Raw genomic sequence first — 24200 nt, forward strand, 5'->3', positions numbered from 1 at the left:
GGAACAGGAGTTTTTCCGACCCAAGGGTTTTCCTAGTAGGGAGAAAGGACTTGGGTCTTGGCTATGGGCCTTTCAGACAGGACCCTGGTCCTCTAAGCCTGGGTTCAGTCAAGTGGATCCATTGCCAGGACCTGCTTTAGGCTGGGAGCATAACCTCTCTGTGTTCTGCATCAGAACTGAATCGTGAGCGGTGTCTCTGGATTGAATGGCATTTGTATTGCAGGACGCAGAGGGCTCCACGTGTTTGCACTTGGCTGCCAAGAAAGGCCACTATGACGTGGTTCAGTATCTGCTGTCAAATGGACAGATGGATGTCAACTGCCAGGTAAAGCCTTCTTTCTGCACAGTGGCATAGCTGTCCACCTCCTTCTTCATGTATCTCCTACTCTTCGTTTCAGATGCTTAAAGGCCCACAAACCCCTAAAGGACCTGTCTTAGTTTCTGTTGCTGTGATAAACACCACAGCCAAAGTAACCTGGGGAGGAAAGGGGATAGTGACCTTACAGGTTATAGTCCCTAATTGATGGAAGTCAGGGTCGGGCTCTGGAAGCAGAAACTGCAGCAGAATCCATGGTAGAACACACTCCCTGGCTTGTTTGCTTAGTTTGCTTTCTAATAGACTCCAAGACCACCTGCCCAGGGTGGGCCATTTCATATCAATCATGAAACAAGAAAATGCACCACAGACTTGTTTACACTGCCTGACGGAGGCATTCTCTTCACTCTTCCCAGATGACCCTAGCTTATATTAAATTGACTAAAAATGCCCAGCACAGACCTCGTCCCCAGGCTCTCCTCTTGTTCTGTAGGGCCTCTCTGTAATACTTGGCTAATGGTTCCATCCTTGGTATCCTGTCAGGCCTCCTCCTGTTTGTTCAGAGTCTCCCAAACTCCCATACCCAGATGGCTTCTGCCCCTACTGGGGGCACCCAGGCTTCCTTCCTGGACCTGGCTGTGTTTTGACACTGCCCATTGTCTCACTGTATGAGTGTTTGCTGGCCTGCCCCACCCCCATCTGCTAGTTCTGTGACCTATGCTGCATCATTGATGCTAGGCACGCAATAGTTGTCTACAAATACATGTCCGTCCAACCGATGATCTAAAAGAGCTGGCTCAAAGACTGTCCCACACACCATGGCAGGGCCCTTTGATCCTTGGTTTAAGGCTTCATTTCCATTTCTGCCCTTAGCATTATCTATTTATTAATCCTGTTGGGTTACTGTGAGGCATTCTGTTTGTCACTCCTGGCTGGCGTTTATGCAGCATGCGTGCCCTTAAGTCACCATTGTCTCTGATGATGCGGGTAGTTGACTATAGAGAGACCGTCTTTATTTGTGGAGGCTGTGTGTGTCTACAAGGACATGCATGTGTGGGTGGACAGCGAGCACTTAGGACGTGTGTAGGAGGAGGCTGTCCCATCTCCAGACTGATGTGTGCTAACACAACACTCAGTTCCTGCAGAATACCTTCTGGTCTAAATGAAATACGCAGCATTCATTGATCTCACCATAGTGATAGGAAGGCGACCCATGAGGTCCTTAATGGACCTTACAGAGCAGCAGACAGGATTGCTGCCCTGCTGCTCTTCTAAAAGAGGCAGTGACAATCTTGTACCTGATATTCATCAGTCTGTCTGTGGGTTGGTCTTGTGCTTTGTCATCAGCAGGGCCAAGAGCAAGAATGCAGCAGCCTCTTCATGCTTCCCACACCGTGATTAGTTGTTTCAGGCTGACTGAATGTTCAGTCCTGACAGCAGTGTTAGCAAAGCAGAGCACTCAGCCAGCAGCTCATTCCCCTTACTTCCGAGGGGCTGTGCCTTTAGTGGGAGCTGGCGCCAGGATTGACTTTCCAGAAAACAGTTCTCTGAGGACCCTAATCCCTGAGCAAGCTGCATGAAGTCAGTCATTCTCTCGCTTGCTGTCTGTGGTGGTGATATCTTTTGTCTCTTACATTCAGGATGATGGTGGTTGGACACCTATGATCTGGGCCACTGAGTACAAGCACGTGGACCTGGTGAAGCTGCTGCTGTCTAAAGGTTCTGACATCAATATCCGGGACAATGTAAGTTCTTCATGGTGCTTTAGGAACCTTAAGGACAAAGCCTCTTAGAAGGACAGAGGAGCCAGGCTACTGAGCAGCTCCCTCCTTCTGGAGGACTTAAATCTCTGAAATGAAGATCTAGCACATGATGGTTATTTTAGTCCTTTGTAGTCAACATTTTACTGACCCAACATGGACTTGTCCTGGATCCCTTCAAATCTGGCCTCTGTGTAACAATGTTGATGGATGTGTAGATTGTGTGAATTTTTTCTCCTGGCTCATGTCCCTGACCGACATGACATGAGGAACCCAAGAAAAATCACTAGGAATCAGGTCTCATGTAGGGGTCATGATCTGAAAGAGAAAGAAATATGAATGGACGGATCTAATACACTGTGGTGCCTAGTTTTATGGAGTCAGAGATGTGGTTTCTCTATCCCTTTAGACATTATGTGACTTTTTCTGGGGAAAGCTGAACGAATGTCCATTCATCCCAGATAGGGGACTGATCACAGACCAAAGAAACAATTGTACCCATCTGTTGCTAAAATTCCTTTTCACGGAGAGATAGAAGCAGTGTCTACCCCTTTCTGTAAGGTACTATTACACAAGCTGAGCCATGGTTCCACCATTGTTGTTTACTTTGGGAAACCAATGAGTTTATTGGGGTGGGTTCTCCAACATCAATATCGTCAAGACAATTGGCCAGAGGCTGATCCAGTTGGGCGAACTCCTTAATTCAAATTCCCGCTTCCTAGTGATTCTAGCTTGTATCAGTTGATGATAAAAACTAGGCAGCACAAATGTATCACAGCTTGTTCTGGTGTGCAGCCAGTAGCAATGGAAATAAATAGCCCTGATGTTTGTGACCTTGGCCTAGCCTCGCTAGCCAACAACTCCTAGGAATAGAGTCTGCTTCTGGACCTGAGCTTCTCATTTAGCAACCTTATGGCTTCCAAGAAAGCCTTTTCCCACCCATGCATTGTGCCCTCATTCAGACTCTTTTAACTGCTATTTTTATTGTTCTTCCAGATGCTTTTCCAAATCTGCAACTTACTCAAGAGTTACATAATGAAACCTTGTTACAGAGAGGGGACAATCTCTTAAGGGATATCCTAGTCCATTCTAAGCAAATGAAAGTTGGGTAAAAGCTAAAAAAGCAATCTTAGCAAGGTCCAGTGCAGCATGAGAAGGTCTGCACTTCATGAGCTGTTACGAGCACTGTTTGGTACAGGTACATATGTTAGTTCTTCTAGCCTTTCATGATCTAGTGTTCTTCACAGCTATCTGGCTTTACCCAGGGGGCTGCTGAGTTTTCTTTTTCTTATTTTGGTTTGTTGAGACGGTTTCTCTGTGTAGCCCTGGCTGTCCTAGAACTAGCTCTGTAGTCCGGACTGGCCTCGAACTCACAAAGATCTGCCTGCCTCAGCCTCCCAAGTGCTGGGATTAAAGGTGTGTGCCACCACTACCTGGCTGCTACTGAGCTTTTTATTTTTTTTCATTTTCTTTCTGGTTCTTTTAAATGTATGTATTTAGGGCTGTGGGTTGCACATGTAGTAGGGTTCTGTGGAGGTCAGAGGACACTCTTCAGGAGTCAGTCTTTTTCTCTCTCTTTACATGAGTTCTGGGGATCACACTTAGGCTATCATTTCTTTAGCAAACACTTTGACTTGCTCATCCGTCTTGTATTTCACTGACCCCCAGAGTTTACAACTTTCAAAGTTTTATGTAAGTGTTGTTCAGTCCTTTGGCTTTCATAGCTTTGTTGAGAAATGAATACTACTTACCTTTGAAGTGTTGGTGGCTATTTCTACAATATGGAAGGATTAGTTAGCTCGTTTGGCTTTTAGGTTGGTTTTGTTAATATGTTTATTGGTGTCAGGGTGTTATTATGTAGCTCTGACTGGCCTGGGATTCACTATATAGAAAAGCTGACCTCAGCCTCACAGAGGTCTGACTGCTTCTGCCTCCTGAGTGTTGGGATCAAATGCATCTGCTACCACACTTAGCCTTCAAGTTTGTTCTTTATTCAACGTGACACTGTATCTAGCTGCTGTTTGACATGCAGTTGCAGACTAAATGCACGAATGAATTAGAGTTCATAGTGAGGTCTTCACATTTGGCCTTCTTTCTGGATCTTATCATTTGACTTGGTTTTATCAAAATGGAGGCTAATCCTCAGTAGAGTGACTGTCCTGGATTCATTGTACACTCTGTTGGTAGTTTTTTCTTGTTGCCTGAAATGCCTATTTATTGGCCTTTAATTGACCTCCTGTTGGTGGACACGTGGCTGTTACAGAGTTGCAGATATCTGTGCCCAACTTTTCCCAAGACTTTTCCCAAATTAATCGTGGAAATTACAGTATTTAGAGGAGCTGCCACATTATCTCTAGAGTGCGTACTGTGTCTGGCTTCTATTTGTTTTAATCTTTTAATTTTTATTCATGTAATGGCTGTTCACTGTTAACATCTTTTTGTGGACTTTTGCTGTTTTATAGCTTCTTGGTCAAGGATGTGTTCAGATCTTTAGCTCATATTTCCTCGGATAGCAGCTGCTGCTGCTGCTGTTATTGTTGTTGCTGCTGCTGTTGTTGCTGCTGTTGTTGTTGTTGCTGCTGTTGCTGCTGCTGCTGTTGCTGCTGCTGTTGCTGTTGCTGCTGTTGTTGCTGCTGTTGCTGCTGTTGTTGCTGCTGCTGTTGCTGCTGCTGTTGCTGTTGTTGCTGCTGCTGCTGTTGTTGCTGCTGTTTTGCTGCTGCTGCTGCTGCTGTTGTTGTTTCCCCCTTCTCTTTATAGGAACTCACTGAATAGCTGGCCTGAAACTTGCTCTGTAGAGGAGGATCACATTGGCCTGGAAAAGAACAAACATTGAAATATTCTTTGTTTTAATGTATGTGTGTGGAACCTGCTTCCTATATCCTATTTAAGACACTGCTTAGCTGGACATAATGGCTCTTGCTTCTTAATCCCAGCACCTGAGAGGCTGAAGCAGATGAATTGTTATAAGTTTAGCCAGGCCACTCTGGTGTAAAGTGAAACCCTTCTCAAAACAAACAAAAGCAACAGCAGCAACAAAAAATTCACTTCTGTGTTTTTCCAGTGGCATAGAATTTTAGCTTTGCACTTAGTCTATTTTGAATCAGTTTGTGTGTGGTGTGAGGTGTGGATGAAGGTCTTGAGGCAGGGTTCCTCTATATAACAGACCTGACTGTTCTGGATCTTGCTTATACACTAGACTGGTCTCAAGTTTACAGGATCTGCCTGCTTCTGCCTCCTGAGGACTGGGATTAAAGTTATGCTGGTGGTGCGTCTTCCCTTCCTCCTCTTCCTCCTCCTCCCCCTCCTTACTTCTTTTCATATGAGCGTTTGCCAGTGCTGAAGTGGAGAAAGCCATTCTTTTTTCATAGAGCTCAAGATCTCGTCGACAGGAGACCAAGTCTAGCATAGTACATCCTGTGGAGGCCTCAGTAGCACATGTGGCAGAAGAATCTTGTTTCTCCATCTTCCACCTCAAACTTGAGGCCATTTTTCTCTATCTTACCTGAGATCATACCCCAAGCCTTGGTCCCATGTTACTGCTTTGTTTGAACAGACTTCCTTCCGGAAGACTGTCAGCCATTCCTTGGGTAGCTGCTCCTCTCTAGCTGAACATGTTTCCTGCTTCTGCTTCTTCTCATGCTATTCTTCATGGCAGAATAGTCTCTATCCTGCCTCTGTTTGGGAATGTTTGTGCATGGTGTAGAGATCTTTCTGGTCAGTGAATTTATGCTGGGCATGTTGCTTTCCAGAGTCCTTACTAAGATCTTTGGAAACTTGTACCTTTTCCTGTGTCTTTTTGTGTAATATAAGCTTTTTCTTTAAGCTATTATGAAGACTTTGTGAAATGCCTTGGTGTTTCTTATCTCTGTGTATGTATAGGTTGATTGGCTCTCTTAGATCTGTGATTTAGGGTTTTTGTCAAATTTTGAATTTTAGTTGTGATTTCTTCAGATGACGTGAATTAGACTGTGAGCTTGCCCTGATGTCTTTGGATGGTCTGGTCAGCTTGTACACACTAGCTTTCTACCCTGATTTTTGGTTCAGCTGGTTTTATTGTGCCTTGGGATATGGACTCCCTTCTTCATTGTTTTGTACCTTAGATGTGGTTTTCAGCTCCCTGTAAGTTTTTTACTTACTGTGTGTTGATGGGAATGGGATGAAAGGGCTTTTGTTTGTAGTTTCTACTATGCTACTTCCCTTCTGAGTATGTGGAATCCAGTTATACCAGGTGCCTGCCTGCCTAATGGTCAGATTTTCCAGTTCAGTATCCATACCAGTTCTGGTTTGTCAGTGGTCAGTTTTACCTCCTATCGTCTGTCAGGACTTAAAGCCAGATGCCAGTTTGCTGTTAACCTACACCTTGCTGTTTATCTTCTTGAGTTGTGTGTGTGTGTGTGTGTGTGTCTGTGTGTGTGTGTCTGTGTGTGTGTGTCTGTGTGTGTGTGTCTGTGTGTGTGTGTGCATGTGTGTGTGTGTGTCTCTGGGTGTGTGCATGTGTGTGTGTGTCTCTGTGTGTGTGTGCATGTGTGTGTGTGTCTCTGGGTGTGTGCATGTGTGTGTGTGTCTCTGTGTGTGTGTGCATGTGTGTGTGTGTCTCTGGGTGTGTGCATGTGTGTGTGTGTCTCTGGGTGTGTGCATGTGTGTGTGTGCATGTGTGTGTGTGTCTGTGTGTGACAGTCATCGATGTGGGATCTGTCTGATTCTGTTGTGGTTTGTTCTCTGGTCTGGTCTAGTGAGTCTATAGCAGGCCTCAGTGCAGGGTGATAATGGTTGGTACGCTGATGGTGCTTCCCACCTGCCTGAAGGGATGGTTGAAAGATTGGAGCCCTTTGGGTGTTTTCTCTTAGATCTGCTTGTGTTGCTTTTTGTGGGAAGCTCGGTCTCGACAGGCTCTTGCAGCTCCATCTTCTGTTACAGTTTCTCTGGTGTTTGACTGAGTGGTCAGCTCCAGCTCCCTGGTCGGTCTCGTGTTGCCTGTGTAGAGTTGATAACCATGGTTGTTGAACACTGTTCTGTTTCACGTTTCTCCTTGGTAGGGGTGTGTTCAGTCTGGCCCATGGAAGTACCACCCCACTGTGGAGGTGAAACCCCTCCCTCCGAAGCCCAGGCCAGCTTGGTAAACGGTCTCCTAAGAGTAGGGTTTTAGAATTTAAGAACAGTGTAATTCTGGCTAAAGGGACAGATCATTTTGATAAGAAAAAAATGACCCTGAGAAGTCAGGACTTTGCTTGAGCTCTGAGATGTGTGGTGATATAAGCATGTAAAAGCAGAGGGCTGCCAATCACTGAGGATGCCAACCAGGAAAGAACTCAAGATAGCTGGGGTTTTTGACAGAGTACTACTGTTGACTAAAAGCAGTTTGCTTTAGAAATGAAGGAAATAATAAAGCCTGTGCTTGGGGTAGCTTGTGAGGGAGGCTGATAGACAATACTGTCTGCTCTGTTTTTGTATTTTCAAGTGCTTATTGCATTGAAAAGCCCTGACTCCACCTTACCATGTGGACACTGGGAGAGAGACTGTCCAGTTGTCGGAGAGCACCAGAGTATTACAGTGAATAGACCACTGCGGGCCTGCAGAGTGGGCCTGGGATGGGGCTTGGCATTGCTAGAGAAGGAGTGAATACTAATCACTAGGGTTACACTCCAGAGGGAAAGCAGCATTCAGTAAATGAAGAGTTCCTAAACTGTGGAGTGTGCTGATCTTTCAGAGGAAAACATGTAGGCTGTAGGTGCAGGCTCAGTTGAGGTGAGCCCTCAGGGATGGCGAGCATAGATGGGCTGGTGGGCTTGTTGCTGTTTTGTCCTGACATGAGACTCTAGCAAGTATTACTACTTCATGAGCTTGAACATGTGCGAGTGTGTCTGTGCATATGTGTGTGCAAACTAGAGTCCAGAAGATGTTACATCCCAGAGTTGGACTTACAGTCATTTATGGATGCCTTGCTTGTTGTGTGGGTGCTAGGGGCCAAACTCCAGTCCTCGTGATAGATAGAGCAACAGTACTTTCATAGCCACTGAGTCATCTCTTCAGCTCCTGCCTTTTAAAAATACCTATTATTTTATTGAGAATTTCATTAGCGGTAATTGATTATATTGACCACCTAAATTCCCTTAATGTCCTTCTCTATTTTGTCTTAAATCACTACTAAACCCAGTTGTGAACCATCACTGGCCATGCCCTTAAGGAAAGTGACTCTTCCCCAGATGTCATCAACTGTCAATATTTTCTCAGATTTCTTCTTCACTTTCAAGTGAGTTTTGAGGGTCAAACTTAGGTCACTAAGTGCTTTTTACATTTAAAATTATTAAGAAGAAAAGTCTACTACTTGTCATTTTAAAAATTATCCTACTCAAGGTGGCATAATTCTGTATTACTCTATTTTCAAAATAGTTTATGTGTGATTATGTTACCTTTCCCCTAAAATGTTTGAGATGTGTGTGTTGAATTCTCTGGAGCTGGGTTACAGGTGGTTTGTGAGCTACCCTGTGGGTGCTGGGGTTACAGGTGCTGGGGTTACAGGTGCTGGGGTTATAGGTGCTGGGGTTACAGGTGCTGGGGTTACAGGTGCTGGGTTACAGGTGGTTTGTGAGCTACCCTGTGGGTGCTGGGGTTACAGGTGCTGGGGTTATAGGTGCTGGGGTTACAGGTGCTGGGTTACAGGTGGTTTGTGAGCTACCCACTGTGGGTGCTGGGAACCAAACTCAGGTCTCCTTACCTCTCTGCAGAGAAACGTGCAGTCTCCACCATGGAGCCATCTCTCCAACTTCATATTACATTTCTTTTAAAATGAAAAACAAACAAAAAATAGATAAATGCTGCAGTATAGATAGGATTTTTGTTCTCTGTTTGGTGAGACTACAAATCCCTTGTCCAGTGTAGCCTGTGCTAAGAATAACCAGCTACATGTAAGGACCAAGCTGTCCTTGTCTGGTCCCAGCGTTGTGTTCCAAGCCAGTGACAGAAGCCATCTTCACTGGGCTCTCGTTTTATCTCTGTGCAGGAGGAGAACATTTGTCTGCATTGGGCAGCATTTTCAGGCTGTGTGGACATAGCTGAAATCCTCCTGGCTGCCAAGTGTGACCTGCATGCTGTGAATATCCACGGAGACTCACCCCTGCACATCGCAGCCAGGGAGAATCGCTACGACTGTGTTGTGTGAGTGTGGCCCTGTGCCAGGACAACTCTTGCTGCCAGGCTGCTAGAGTGGCTGCTGAATGGCTGTGTCCACACTCTGCCTAGAGCTGATGCAATAGAGGTGGAGAAGAACCTTTCCCAGTTAATATCTCAGACCAGCCATGGTACCCTTTGGGCTCATAGTTGTCCTAGCAAACAGAAACAAACAAACCCACCCAGCAGTGCAGGGACAGTTCCAGGAGGAACTAGTGCGGTGTTAGTGGCTCTCCCTCTCAGGTTGAAATGGTGGCTGCTTAGGGTGCTTGGAAGCAGGATTTACGTGCTGGCAATGGCATATATGGTGGAGCGTGCCTGCCATGTTCCTTTGGAAGGAGAAGGAGGGCAGTGACTACTCTGACGAGCAGTCAGAAAGGGGAAATGAAGTGGCTTTGCAGCCCGCTAGCACAGGTATGGCGTCCCTTCTTCCCTCATCAGGCAGACAGGCTGGGCTGCATACCCCAGACCCACTTCTCCACATCATTTCCTTTATCCTTAAGGGCAAGTTAGAAAGTTAACCAACCATCTTAGCGTCTGCACGCATGCTCAGGTGAGGAGACTGATGCCTCATTGTAAGTTGGGTTCTCCATGCTAGAAGAAGCTATAGGAAGTCATTTATATGTCTTAACTGTATCTTCTAAATTCAGACCTGGATGTTTTGTCGGCTTACATTTTCCTTTTTAGCCTCTTTCTTTCTCGGGATTCAGATGTTACTTTGAAAAACAAGGAAGGAGAGACTCCCTTGCAGTGTGCAAGCCTCAATTCCCAGGTGTGGAGTGCACTGCAGATGAGCAAGGCACTTCAGGACTCAGCCCCTGACAAGCCCGTTGCTGTTGAGAAGACGGTGAGCAGGTGAGAAGGTTCTGAGACTGGGAAGGTTCTAGCAAACCATTGGCAGGTGGGCTAAAAGAGATTGGAGCACACACTTGTGAAGCCCATCCCCCAGGATCCAAGTCCAGTGTGGGTACTGTTGGCAGCTGTGTCTGTCTCCATGGGGCAGAGTCTGGAACAGCACAAGTAACATCTCCCTTTTTCTGTGCAGAGACATTGCCCGAGGATATGAGCGCATTCCCATTCCCTGTGTCAATGCTGTGGATAGTGAGTTATGTCCCACCAACTACAAGTACGTCTCCCAGAACTGCGTGACGTCCCCAATGAACATCGACAGGAACATAACTCATTTGCAGGTTGGTGGGAAGAAGGGGTGGAGGGTCTCTAGAACCGGGTCCTAGGACTTAGCACCATTCTGCAAGAAGGCCTGAGGAAGTGTCCTAGGAGATCCTGTTCTCTCTGTACCTGTCTTGAAGGAAAGAGGTGGAAAAAAGACAAAAATCTCAACTTCTCTGTTAGGCAGGACCCCAATTTTCCTAGCACACTTTGAAAACCTACTGAAGGCCCTAGATGTCCCTGATGAATGGTTGCTCAGAGCCCCAGTCATGAACAAGAGGTTCTTGCTAGGCTAAGACATAGGCACTGCATGCCCCCCAGCCCCAGCAGCCATAGCCCAGCACGCAGCTTTCCCATCTCTTTGACTTTTTCATTTGAAAGGCTTTTCCTTACCATTGTGCTTAAGGGAGTCTCCTGATTCTCACAAAATAAGCTGTGTAGATGTTAGTTTGGTTGTGAGATTCCGTATTCTCGTCTTTACTGAGAGGTATCTGGCCTTCAGTGCAACAGGCTTTTTAGTTCCCCGCAGGCTACACATGTCTGAACTCCTACCCGCTCCCTGCCAACATGGTGCATTTTCCTCAGGGTGTCTCAAGCATTTGGTGGTGATTGCAAGGGTAGGGTTGGGCAGCAGGAATGTGACACCTGTGTGACATGCTGTGCACTGTGTTTTCAGTACTGCGTTTGTGTAGACGACTGCTCCTCTAGCACCTGCATGTGTGGCCAGCTGAGCATGCGCTGCTGGTATGACAAGGTGAGGAAGCACATTTACTGCACATGTGTTTATGTGGTGAGTTCTGAGAAAGGGAGTCTGAGAGCATGCTCTCTGATGCCCAGATGTCCTAGTGACGCTGGGACAATTGGACCTGAGCTGGGTGAGGAAAACAAGAACAAGAAGGTGACAAGCTGAAATTAAGGGGTCATTCTAAGCAGATTATGGAGCTAAAGTGTGGGTTCCCAGAGTCCTAGGGTTGAAACTCATGTCCTTTGCCACTACCTGGATAGTGGTACAGTGGCTGTCCTGGCATAGCCATAGGAGGAAACATCTTTGTTGGTTTTGTTTGGTGAATCCTGCCATGTGTATACCGCATACATTTGTCCAAAGAGATAATTAGTAGAAAGACCAGGCCAAGGGCCAGGCTGGATGGCTAATATCACTAGATACAGTGGCCTGAGGTTAGGGTCAGTCTTACAAGTAACAGACAGTGCTAGTGGAACGAGGCACTAAGGCAGTAGAGCCTTGGGGCCCAGGATGCAGCTCAGGGACAAATTATGCAGAGAGAAGAGGTGCATAGTCTTGAGACAGGGCAGGGCAGGAGGATTAGAACAACAACATTTACTAGGCAGGAACCAAGGAAAATTTCTCCTCAGATCTGTCCATTCAAACTACAGGTGTGGAGCCTAACCTTGTTATTCTCCTAGCTGTTAATGTCTGTCCGTAAGCCACTGTTTGTGTATATTTGAAGCCCGACTGGGCATTCTGTAAAACTGTATCATTAAAGCTCATTAAAGGACATGCTGGTTGACGTCTGCTGGCCCTTGTGGCCATCTGTTAACAGGACGGTCGACTTCTGCCTGAGTTTAACATGGCAGAACCACCCTTGATCTTCGAGTGTAATCATGCCTGCTCCTGCTGGAGGAACTGCCGCAATCGCGTGGTGCAGAATGGTCTCAGGTGAGGGGTGTAGCTGCATTAGGTCATGCTGGCCAGAGGCATGTATATCTGTGGGTAGAGCCAATGTCTGAGAGAAGGAATGTTTGTGTGCAAACCCAGCCAAGCTTCACTGGCTTAGATATGAGTGGGCTTGCTTCATTTGGCTGCAGTGTTAGAGAAGCCAACCAACATTTCACTGTTCCTTCTTGGTTCTTCACCCACCCCCCACCCCCTTCTCCTGTGCCTCCAGTGTCACAGCTAGAATCAAGTCTTCAACATTGGTAGCTATGGTCTGTTGGGCAGAGTGTACACACTTCTGTACCTGTGTCTCCATATTTACAAATGGACCAATAGGATGTGCATTGTCTGAGAATACTATGAAGAGAGGGTGAATTCCTTAAGCATGGTCTACCTAGAACCCATCCAGCCAGTAGGAGCTTGCCTGGCTGCTTATTGCTGGCAAACGCCTTCTAGTGGAAGCACTTGTACCAGGTGAATACCTTTAGTCTCCACTGCTGCCTTGTGGATTAAGCCACAAGTTGATGAAACCAAGGGCTGCTATACTTTATGCTTTGACAGTCTGACTCCTGTGTTCTCTGTGTCCTGTGTGTGGTGCTGGGTCTGTAAGGTGACTGGAGCTGCCTTCAGTCACCTACAGAGTTGTAATTCTTCCTTGGTTTGGAACCTACATCTTTTTTTCTCAATTTGCTCAATTCAGGATGGATACAGTTGGTTTGCAGACCATCAGGTACATGTCCACCTACCCTCTTCTTGTTTTCCAGGGCAAGGCTGCAGCTTTATCGGACACAGGACATGGGCTGGGGTGTGCGGTCCCTTCAGGATATCCCGCTGGGCACCTTTGTCTGCGAGTAAGTAGGTCCCCAGGGTCCCACAGCTCTGTTGATTGTGTTTTTGTTTATTAGATAGTTTGTTTTGTTTTTTGTTTCTGGGACTTCTCATGCATGTTCATGCATGTTCATGCATGTTCATGCTGCAAGACCCCCTGGGAGTGCAGAAGTGGGTGCGGCAGTGGAGGTGTTGATTATACCGACCAGGCTCTTGTGTCCTGTTCAGATTTTCCTACCTCAGTCATTCACTAAAGGTGTTAGCTTTAGAACTCTAGTACTAGTATCTTGGCAAGCCATCCTTGGTCCTCACCTTGCACTGCAGACACACAGGGCCAGATCCAGATCCCAGCCCATACAGCTTTCCAGAGTGTCCTGTGTCTGCATCCTTTTGTGGCATTGTTTCTTGTCTGAGGGCACAGAGGAGAGATGGCTTCTTCCCTTTTCTCACTACAGATACGTGGGGGAGCTGATTTCAGACTCCGAGGCTGATGTTCGGGAAGAGGACTCTTACCTCTTTGATCTTGACAATAAGGTACTGTGTTGTGAAGGGCCAAGCATGTGAGCAAATGATTGCAAAACAGTTTGTTTTGGTGGATTCTAGACCATGGCTGGGGCAGGCAGGCTAGCTCCAGAGTCCCAGAGGAACACCCTGCTGTGTGTGTGTGCGTGCGTGCGTGCGTGTGCGTGCGCGTGCATGGCTCTTTACACATCTGTTACATTCTGTCACACAGTTCTAGGCTCATTTTGGTGTTCAAGGAATAGGCCTTTAAGTTAAGATATCTCTGTGTCGTTATAGCAAGCCACCTACCTCAAGGCAATAGCTACCTGGGACATCTCATTATGTCCCCTAATTCCCAGGCTGGTCCCCTAAGACCAAGCAGCAGGGAGCAAGTCATAGAGTACATGGGAAGTAGCAGGAGATCTGGAAATGTGGTGATGGGGGAGGCTTTTCTGTTCCCATTGACATCAGGGTACCAATGCCCTATGCTGGGAGAGAACAGAGGACCAAGCGTGGTCTGCTCCAGGAGTAGGGTCTAATGGCTTCTGGGCCAGGCAAAGGTGGCTAAGATCACCCCAGTCCATCACTATTTCTGAATTGAGGAGTTGTTCTTTAAAACGTTCTTAAAGCTGCATGCGGCAGCACACACCTTCAGTCCTCACACCGGAACAGGAGCAGGCAGGCCTCTGAGTGTGAAACCAGCCAGGACTGAGTATGTAAACACTGTTTAAAGTAAGCAGTTATTAAGTAAATAGATTCTAAATCTTAGTCTATGCTAGTTGATAAGGAAATAAAAGTTTTTCTATGCTCTGACTATAACCACCCAATCATGGAATCAGTATTATCCCCAGTGAACTGGGCCACTCTGACCCCCAGGCTCTGATTCTTACTTGTTTTTTTTTTTTTTTTTTTTTTTTTAAGAGCTGGGGATCGAACCCAGGGCCTTGCCTTCCTAGGCAAGCGCTCTACCACTGAGCTAAATCCCCAACCCCAGGCTCTGATTCTTGAAGCTACTCAAGAGGTTAGCATTTGTGAAGCAAGATCTAGGTTATGACCAGCTGTAGGTATTAGAAAGATGCTATGCCTGGTATTCCAGAAGACCTGGTTCAATTCCCAGCACCCTTGTGGCAACTCAAAACCGTCTGTACCTGTAGTCTCAGGGGTTCTGATACCCTCTGTTGGCCTCCATTGGCTCCAGGCCCTCTTACGGTGCAGGAACTAGGAAACCAAAAGCTCAGTTCTTCCTCCTTGGCCAGGTCTAGGCCATCCTGAAACACAAAACAAAACATGCAGGCATGACTATGAGAGCTCCTCTTCTATTGGTGGATACATGGCCTGGTGTGCATGTCATTTCTTCTGGGTGTTACAGGTGGTCTGAGGTGCAAACCGAGCTTGTCTCTGTCTGTGAGGACTTGTAGACATCCAGGCCTGGGACTTAGGTTTCCCAGGTAATCTGAGTCCGTGTGGTTGGTGTGTGCATGGTCCGTGGCTCTAACTGGGACGTACACGGATCTCGTCTACTCAGATATGTGGCACTGCACTCTAGGTGTCCAGCCCCACTAGGTTGACTTTCTCCCTCTGCAGAGCCTTGCTGGGCATTACATAGGCCTTACTCATAGTTCTTGAATTTCATTTCTCAACTGATTATGGGTACTACTTCAAAGTGGTTGTTTTTTGGTTTGTTGGTTGGTTGGTTGACCTTGCTATAGTCACCCTTTTTTTTTTTTTTTTTTTTTTTGGTTCTTTTTTTTCGGAGCTGGGGACCGAACCCAGGGCCTTGCACTTCCTAGGCAAGCGCTCTACCACTGAGCTAAATCTCCAACCCCTATAGTCACCTTTTAATTTTAGTATCTTTATGGGTTGTTGATTAGGATTTGTTGCCTGTACAATTATGTGCTGTATGAATGAAGATAGTTCCGTTTGCCCTCTTAGGACACTGGCAGAGGGGAAACACTTGCCTTCCCACCGGGGATGTTAGTGCAGCAGTCTTGCAAGTACTCACGCTCTACCAGCACTTCCTAAGAGGGTCATGCCCACCATTCCTCGGCCAGTTCTAGGACTGGTCTTCAGAGTCCCACCCTTCTCCACATTCCTTTCATCTCTCCTGTGGTGTCTCCCTTACCACCACTGCTACATGGCCGTCCTTCTCAACTCCGGCCATTGTACTTTTTATCTTAAAGAATACCTTGTCGGTGGTTCTTCTTCATTCAGGACCTAAAGCTGTAAGTACACCAAGGCCTTCTGTTTCCCATACCTGCTTAGATCAAACCCCAGAATGTGTCTACCTAAACGCCATACTCAGTCTGTATGACCACACACACTCTCTCTCACACACACACACACACACACACACACACACACACAGAATCACACACACAGACTCACACACACACTTATACACACACTCACACACACACTCATACACACACACTTATACACACACACACACTCATAAACACAGAATCACACTCACACACACACACACACTCACACACACACACTCACCCACACATACACACATACACACACTCATACACACACACACACACACACTCACATACACACACATCACACATACACACTCACACACACACATACACACACACACACACACACACACACTCATACACACACTCACACACACACACACACTCACACACACACACACACACTCATACACACACTCACACACACTTATACACACAGACTCACACACTCATACACACATACCCACACACACACACTCACATACACACACACACACTCATAAACACAGGATCACACACACACTCACACACACACTAATACACACACATACACAACATTATATTTAAATATGCCTTGAACTGTTGAATGGTTGGGCCACTCCCAAACCTCCATGTAGCTAACACCTTCCCTCTAATACTCCTGAGTTATTACTTACTAAAATCCATATTTCATCTTTCCTGCCCTAGATCAGGTCGGGGGGCCTCTGGGGCTTACCTTGCCCAGGAATCCTGAAGTCCTGCCTCTGTCTCTCTGCCCAGCCATTAGCCCTCAGCAACTCTATTTACCAATCAAAGTCAACTGGGGTCAGGGACCCTCAGTGTCTTACATGCAGATGCTTGTGCAATTTTGGGGACCCAATTAACATAATACACGTGTTAGACCAAATCCACAGGCTTACAGTTAGCCTCTCTGGCTCCTTGAGACCCTGGCCCAGCCCTGTGGGAAGTACTCTCCCTCCTGGCTGATGTGGATGGTTTGGGGTAAACTGACTATGCATCAGGTAAGGGGATATGCAGTAGCTACACTAGGCCCTGTTGGGCCTGTTATAACATGGCTGCTTGTAGATACCCAGGGAGGCTGGCCTCTTGTTGCTGAGCAGAGCACACATTCCCCTCTGTTCCACCCAGGCCCCTCTGATTCTCCTTCTCTCTGTCTCACCTCTCACCCTTCCTCACCTAGGCATTCCTGGCCTGGTTTTTCTTTGCTGCCCTTTGCTTAATCTTAAAGAACTCTTTCATGTAGATGCTAAAAGAAAGGGCAGACAAGGACAAAGAGATGATGCAGTCACTTGACTGCCATTTCTTGGGATATTTGGTTTCTTTCACCCAGTCATGGCACCCTGTTTTGTTTTTTAATGTATGCTGTGGGAATGTTCTGACCTGCAAAAGGGTAAAGACGGCCAGAGGTAGGGACCTGCACTACCACCAGGGTCAGCATTGTTTTGCATAATTTCTTTCTTCCTCTCTTCTTCTGTCCCCTTCCCCTCTCCCCCTTTCTCCCTCCCCCTTCCTCCCTCCCCCTTCCTCCCTCCCCCTTTCTTCCTCCCTCCCTCTTTCCCTCCCTTTTTTCCTTCCTTCCTTCCTTCCTTCCTTCCTTCCTTCCTTCCTTCCTTCCTTCCTTCCTTCCTGTAGGATATAAAAATGAATAAACCATCTTACTGCATTCCACCAGTGTGTGTCTTTGTGTGATATCACTTTGATTGACAACTGTGGTATTGCCGTCACACCAGTCATACACAGGTGGGTCTATCTGGGGCCAGCTTCTCACACATTTCCCCAGTTTCCCAGATTCCTCTGCATTGAGCAGGCTCCCAGAGCCAGTCAGGACTGAGCTCACACTTGCTGCAGGGAGAGCAGTGTTCCCCAAGGCCGGGACGCGTCTGTTCCCAGCTGTCACTGCACTTGCTTCCAGAGACCCAGGAACACCTCTCGGTGGCACTGTATTCTTCCTAGTTGTGTTCTTGGAGGAACTCTGTGCTGTTCCCCTTTTACCTGACATTTCTGTACAGCTAGGAACTTCTGTCATGCTACTCACATTCCTTTAAGTAACCTTTTATTTTGGGCTGTAGAGTGTGTGTGTGTGTGTGTGTGTGTGTGTGTGTGTGTGTGTGCGTGCGTGCGTGCGTGCGTGTCTTTAAATGTTGGCATTTGGTGTCTTGCTGCTTCCTACTGTATTTCTTGATTTGGGCTTATTGATACAACAGCACATCTCCATGCTTTCACATAGGTGCTAGGGCTCTAGACCTAAATTCCGCATGTGGCTGACACTCCACTGACTGAGTCGTCTCCACAGCCCAGAATTTTGTTGTTGCTTGCTCTATTTTTGAAGGAAAATAAAGCTGTTCCCTCACCCGTTTCCAGCCATGTACTCTTCTGTCCACACACCTGCCCATTTCCAGAGGTGAAACACTGCCAGTGTAAAGGAAATTTGTTCTTTGAATTTTTTTCCCCTTTGTGTGTTCCTAGATAGGATTTTACTATCTAGATTAGGTTGGTCTTGATCTTGTGACCATTGTCCTGCCTCTGCCTCCCAAGTGCTGGGATTACAGCTGTATCGCATCACCCTTTTGTTTTGAATGTTGTATAGATCACGGTTTGTCTGTCTCTTTTTAAAAATATATGCAGTATGTTTTGATCAGCTACAGCTCTTTAATGTGTACATCGCTCTTATTTTGGGTCCCACTGGCCTTGCTCTTTACCTGTCCTGCTGAGGCACCAGTAGGTTTCTGTGACCATGCCAGCCTCACAGTTGCAATCTCAGTTTTTTTTTTTTTTTTTAAAGACTCCTGTGATCTTTGTGAGAATGGATTTAATTGAACAAAATCTTCTGCTAAGGTCTTCATTCATTTTATTCATTATTTTATGCATACTGTATTTCTGTGCACCATGGGTGTGCCTGGTGCCCTTGGAGATCAGAAGAGAGCTCCGGATCTCTTGGAATTGGAATTGCTTTCGGTTGTGAACATGGGAGCTGGCAATCAACCCCAACCATCTTGTGCGCATGCAGGTCCTAATAACTCTGTAGCCCTTTCTGGCCTGGAACTCACTATGGTAGACAGGGCTGGCTCAGAACTTACATAGCTCTGCCTTCTAAGGGCTAGAATTAACTGTGTGCCACTACACCTGGCCAAGATGCTGACACTTATGTTTAATTATGGAGTCATAGTTGGAGTCAGCAGTGGCACATGGCGTTAGATGGCTCACGTGTCTGCTCAGGTTGAGGGCCGCCCTGATCTTACCTAGAGGTAGGATCTTGGTTCTTGCAGTCGTGTCAGAGTAGAGTACTCTTGCTGATGTTAAGACCATACATGGAGCACAGCTGCTGTGTGTGTCCTGCTCTTCTGCTCCTCTCTGGTTCTTAGGATATATTTTACTGAGGGCTTGAAGTATTGTAATTTTATTTCCGTGCAGTTGTGTTACCAGTTTGTTACACAGTTATATTAATGTGTTAGTTAATTCAGATTTAGAAATTGAAGAATTTGTGGTTGTGTCAGGCAGGGCAGCACATGTGCCTGTGCAGTCTGGTCTCATAGTGTAAGATCTTTCATAAAGTATATTTTATTTATTTATTTATTTATTTATTTATTTATTTATTTATTTATTTATTTGGGTTTTTTTTTTCGGAGCTGGGGACCGAACCCAGGGCCTTGCGCTTCCTAGGCAAGCGCTCTACCACTGAGCTAAATCTCCAACCCCAATAAAGTATATTTTAAAAAGGAGTGTGTGTGTGTGTGTGGGTGTGTGTGTGTAGCACAAGGTGGTAGTCAGAGGGGTTGGTTCTTTCCTTCCACCCTGTGTGTTCTGCAGATCAAGCTCAGGTTGGGCTCAGCGGCAGAAGCCTTTGCCTTAAGAGTTATAATTCCCCAAAATAAAGGACTGGGTTCTTTGGTTTTTTGTTTTACTCAGGTGTTGGGAGATTGGACTTGGGATTTTATCCAGGCATTTTATCAGACTTCTGATTATGCAAAAGGCTTATATGTCCTAAAAGTAGAAACTATGTTAAAAACCTTGCTCAGAAAACTTGTGCTCCTTTGCGTGTTCTGTGCTCTGTTACTGGGTATCGGCGTCTCTTCTGGCTGCCGTCAGGAACACTGACACCCACTCACCCTGTGCCTAACCATCCTCATGCTGGGGGGGCCGCTTCGGTTCATAGCCAGTACCTGTGTTCTGTGTTCTGTGAGGCACGAACTCTGAATCTCTCTCAGGAGTACACTGAGTGCACACAGGTTTTGCCTCTCAGCTGCTGTCACTTTCCTGATAACCCATCTCCTGTCCCTATGGATTCTGTAACTGTGAGGTGAGGATTTCAAGTAGGAGCTTTAAAGGGGAATGGATACTTCACTCATGGTACTATCCCCCCTGTTCCCAGTCAGGGACTATTTGTAGAAATAAAGGTACTTACTTTTCTGTGCGTATACAGAAAGTGGTATAGTTTTATTTGTGTCCTTCCTCACTTGCCAGTGTAGTACAGAAGTTATCAGCATATATATCAGTCTTTTGGGGTATGAAGGTTGGCTTTCCCTTAGCTATTTTGCAAATGGCATCTCAGTGAGTTATCCCATGCAGTGATGGACTGCTGCCTGTGGGTCCTGCTCCTTTACGCGGAGGAGGGTAAGTAGCCAGTGGATCGCAGTAGAATCCTGCTTGATTCTCTTTACCTGGCCAGATTTTGCACTTCTGTAGTGGTTGTGCTCTGGCATTCTGCTGTTTTGTGTTGCACACAACATGAGCAGCTCCTGTAAGGCTTGTCCCTGTGTAGCATTTGCTTATCTTGGGCTAGACTCGGCCGACTGTTTAATGTTATTTGTTTGCTTGCTTGCTTATTTATTTTCAGGCAGCATCTTTCTATGTAGTTCTGTTGAAACTACAGAGCAGGCTAGAAGTAAAGGTGTGTGGGCACTACTGTGCTCATTTGTATTCTTAAGTTTTGCCTTTTTTTTTCTTAAAGTGGGTGTGTTGCCTTCTACGGTTTTTCCACTTTTATTTATTTATTTTTTTAGCCCAGCTTCAGATTCGAATTCTGCTATTCCACTATAGCTTGGGTCTCTGACTTGCTGCTGCTTCCAGTCAGCTTGAGGTCTCCTTTAAGTACAGGCTGGGTCAGCCAGAAACCCAAGGGCTCATTCGCTGTGGGTTCCGCAGTTCTGAGTACCTTTAGCATGGCTGCTCTTAGAGTTGTTTTCTTCAGGGGCTTGGGTAATCTGTAGCTTCCTAGGCTGTCCTCACATAAGTAGTTTAAAAACCATAATGCTTGAGTCTCTTAGATTACCGTCTTTAGAGCGGACCAGGACACGGGCTGCTCTGTCTTTGATCTGGGTAGTTAGTGCGTTCTCTCATAGGCTCTCTTGTTGGGGATATTCTGGGGTATTCATCCACCTCCACGTCCTGCAGTCTGAAGTTACAGAGCACAGGCTGTTGGATACGCAGTTCAGACCCAGGCTTCCCCTTCTTGGTTTGGGTTTGACTTTTGCCTGAATTCTGAGTGTGCACTTGGGTGTGCACAGGTGTCTACAGCAGGTTCTTGTGTGGGCTTCATCCTTCACAGAGGTAGGTCCTGCAACGCCTTCATCACACACTTCATTCCGCATACCTGGCGCTCTTCTCTAACTCTGCTGTCTTTTTCTTTTTCTTTTTCCTTTTTCTTTTTTTTCGGAGCTGGGGACCGAACCCAGGGCCTTGCGTTTGGTAGGCAAGCACTCTACCACTGAGCTAAATCCCCAACCCCTCTAACTCTGCTGTCTTAGGTACTGTGTGTGGTAGTCATACCCAAGCACCACAGCTGGGCTGGCCAATAGCAACAAGCTCTGGATGTGCAGTGTGGCCAGTCCCAGACCTGCCTGTGGACCTCAAAGTGCCCATTTAATCCTAGGCAGCTCCTTGTTGTCATGTAGGACAGTTTCTGGTCTTTTCTGCTTGTCAGCCCTGCCCTATGCAGCAAAGGCCTTCTCTGCCATGCAGTACTCATACCAGAGGAGCTTCTCACACACAGAATCTCTCTCTGTGAGACAGCTGTTTAAATGGCTCAAGAGTTAGCACGGCTCATCAAGCAAATCTTGATCCTACAGTCCCTGTGTGCTCGGAAACAACCAGAATCTGGGCAGAGTTGTGGGGCAGTGACACTTAGAACCCTGTCCTCCTCTATGTCCCAGGTTAGCATTGTGCTCCTACTCTGACAGTGCAGGATTTAGTGCAGCATGGCCTGTGGCTGTCCTCAGGCTGTGACAGAAATCTGCTTTGCTGAACCCTGAGTTGTCACTGTGGGCCACAGAAGAAAGTTCTTTAATCCAGGCAGAGCCACTGCCCAGTTCCCGATTTTCAAGACTGCGGGGCTGGTGTCTGGGGTAAGGCCATGTCCTGAAATGGTCACTGACTGCAGCCTATCATTGACCTTTTTGCTTTCCCCTCAAAGGATGGAGAGGTGTACTGCATTGACGCTCGGTTCTATGGGAATGTCAGCCGGTTCATAAACCACCACTGCGAGCCCAACCTTGTGCCTGTGCGAGTGTTCATGTCACACCAGGACCTACGGTTTCCCAGGATTGCCTTCTTCAGCACCCGCCTGATTCAGGCTGGGGAGCAGCTGGGGTATGTATGTACAGCCGCAGCCATGGGGTGACCCTGGCCGGCTGGATGTGGTTTCTGCCTTCTGAGCCATGAATGTGCTCCAGCATGCAGGGTTCTGGGCCTGCATGGATATTTGAGTTTTCTCACCTGAGTTTTCTCCTCCAGGTTTGACTATGGGGAACGCTTTTGGGACGTCAAGGGCAAGCTCTTCAGTTGCCGGTGTGGGTCTCCCAAGTGTCGGCACTCAAGTGCAGCCCTGGCCCAGCGGCAAGCCAGTGCAGCCCAGGAGGCTCAGGAGAATGGCCTTCCAGATACCAGCTCTGCAGCTGCTGCTGACCCCCTATGAATTGACAGTGGGGCCAGTGGGACCCTCAAAATCAGGTTCTGGTGACTGCAATTTAGAGAGGAAGAAAGTCTGCACATGTCCAAGAGGAGCTGGAGGTGTGGACACCTCCCAGGAATGTTCTGAGCCTGAGGCGTTGATCTCAACTGGCCGAGTGCTCAGGGCAGAGCATGCCTCTGGTCCTGCACCTCAGAGACCTGGGACTCCATGTTGCATAACTCGTGAGTTATTGGTGGTGACTCTGCTGCAGCGCTTCCCACGTCTCCCTTTGGTCTCCGAGGCCCTTGCTCCACTGCCAGTTTTGTTTGTATACTGTCTGGTCATGCTCCTGTATGGCACTCACCGAGGCCACCGTCACCTACAAGCTGCTCCGTTAGGCCTGCTGCCCACAGCCTGTGTTGCTGGCACCAGCCCCCGTGTGCCACTGGAGGACACTAGCTCCCTCAGCCCTGGGGAGTTTGGTGACACCACTCACTGACGAACTGTGGGTTTGCTTTTTAAAGAGACCCCGTATGTAGCCCTATATATGAAGCCTCTTACTGGTGTTTCTTTGCAAGGAAGAAGGTTGGTGTGTGCAGGCAGACCCTGCACTGGCCCAGCCAGTTCCGTTGACGCAGACACCTTTTGTTGATTTCTAAGCCACATGTTATGATGATGGATAAACTCGTTTGTTTTTTACCATTACTGAACATTAGGACAAACAAGGAATAAAAACACAAAACACAGACAACGGTGCTGAATCTGGTGTGGTTTCTACTCACCACATGAAAATAAACTATCAACTGTAAAAAAAGAACAAAATGATTTTAGAATAAAGTGCAGGAAAAACTTTTTTAAAATGTTAGTCTTGTAGTTGAATAAATTTGCCATCACCTTTTGTGTGATGGCCTGGCAGGTCATGTACTTTTTTTTGGCATATACCTTTCTAAATACTGTAATTAGTGCAGCAACCGTGGGTTTTTTTGTGTGACTCTTCTAAAACATTCATAATGCAGTCATGTTTATTTTTTTCTGTTAAAATGTTTTTTGACAGTTTTAAGAGCAGTCTTTTGGCTCAGACCATTTCTTGTTCTGTTTTCAATGAAATCAATAAAAAAAAAAGTACTTTAAATGGAGTTTTCATTATGACACATTCTTTCCCCTGGATTCTGCAAATCCCTAGCTCTCCTCTCTGGGTGCTATACTCAGGAGTCCCATGGGTTTCTGCCGGCCTTCCTGGCCATGCCACACCCAACCACACCCAAGCTTGGAGGGACACCCGTGTCCCTTCTTGTCCATGTGGTGCCCAGTGTCCAAGACTGGGAGCCGTTCTGAGGGAGCAGGTGAGTCCCCGTGTGTGTATGTGAAAGTCTTCATTGGGACAGGGAGGGTGGCTGGCCAAGCATTTGCCCCCCTGCTGACAAGTGACACCTGCAGTCTTCCTTCCATAGGCATCCTACACAAAGCAACGCCTCTGTGCTCCGTGGAAGGCTGGCTCTGTTCACTACAGGAGAGCTTGTAAGCTCAATGAAAAATTGATCAAAGGCTTTATTTTTCAGTGAGTGGAGTTCACGCCGTTAGGCCTTTTCTAGAAGGAAGACCGCTATCTCACTTTACAGCCACGTCAAGCAGG

At 46.9% G+C, this 24200-nt stretch overlaps 1 protein-coding gene across 7 annotated transcripts in view; it reads left to right on the forward strand.

Annotated features, from left to right (window-relative positions):
- Window positions 1-23703, forward strand: part of Ehmt1 (euchromatic histone lysine methyltransferase 1) — a 146387-nt gene extending 122684 nt beyond the window's left edge. For all 7 annotated transcript variants that reach the window (XM_032903156.1, XM_032903159.1, XM_032903158.1 and 4 more), the window contains 11 exons: window positions 224-325; window positions 1957-2061; window positions 9077-9231; window positions 9931-10098; window positions 10289-10433; window positions 11090-11167; window positions 11973-12088; window positions 12850-12936; window positions 13369-13447; window positions 22091-22266; window positions 22411-23703. In XM_032903156.1, coding sequence (XP_032759047.1) covers window positions 224-325; window positions 1957-2061; window positions 9077-9231; window positions 9931-10098; window positions 10289-10433; window positions 11090-11167; window positions 11973-12088; window positions 12850-12936; window positions 13369-13447; window positions 22091-22266; window positions 22411-22591 — 1392 coding nt within the window. In that variant the 3' untranslated portion in view covers window positions 22592-23703. The remainder of the gene's footprint in view (window positions 1-223; window positions 326-1956; window positions 2062-9076; window positions 9232-9930; window positions 10099-10288; window positions 10434-11089; window positions 11168-11972; window positions 12089-12849; window positions 12937-13368; window positions 13448-22090; window positions 22267-22410) is intronic.
- The last annotated feature ends 497 nt before the right edge of the window (window positions 23704-24200 follow it).

This window comes from Rattus rattus, chromosome 5 (genome assembly GCF_011064425.1).
Source record: "Rattus rattus isolate New Zealand chromosome 5, Rrattus_CSIRO_v1, whole genome shotgun sequence".
Taxonomy (NCBI): domain Eukaryota; kingdom Metazoa; phylum Chordata; class Mammalia; order Rodentia; family Muridae; genus Rattus; species Rattus rattus.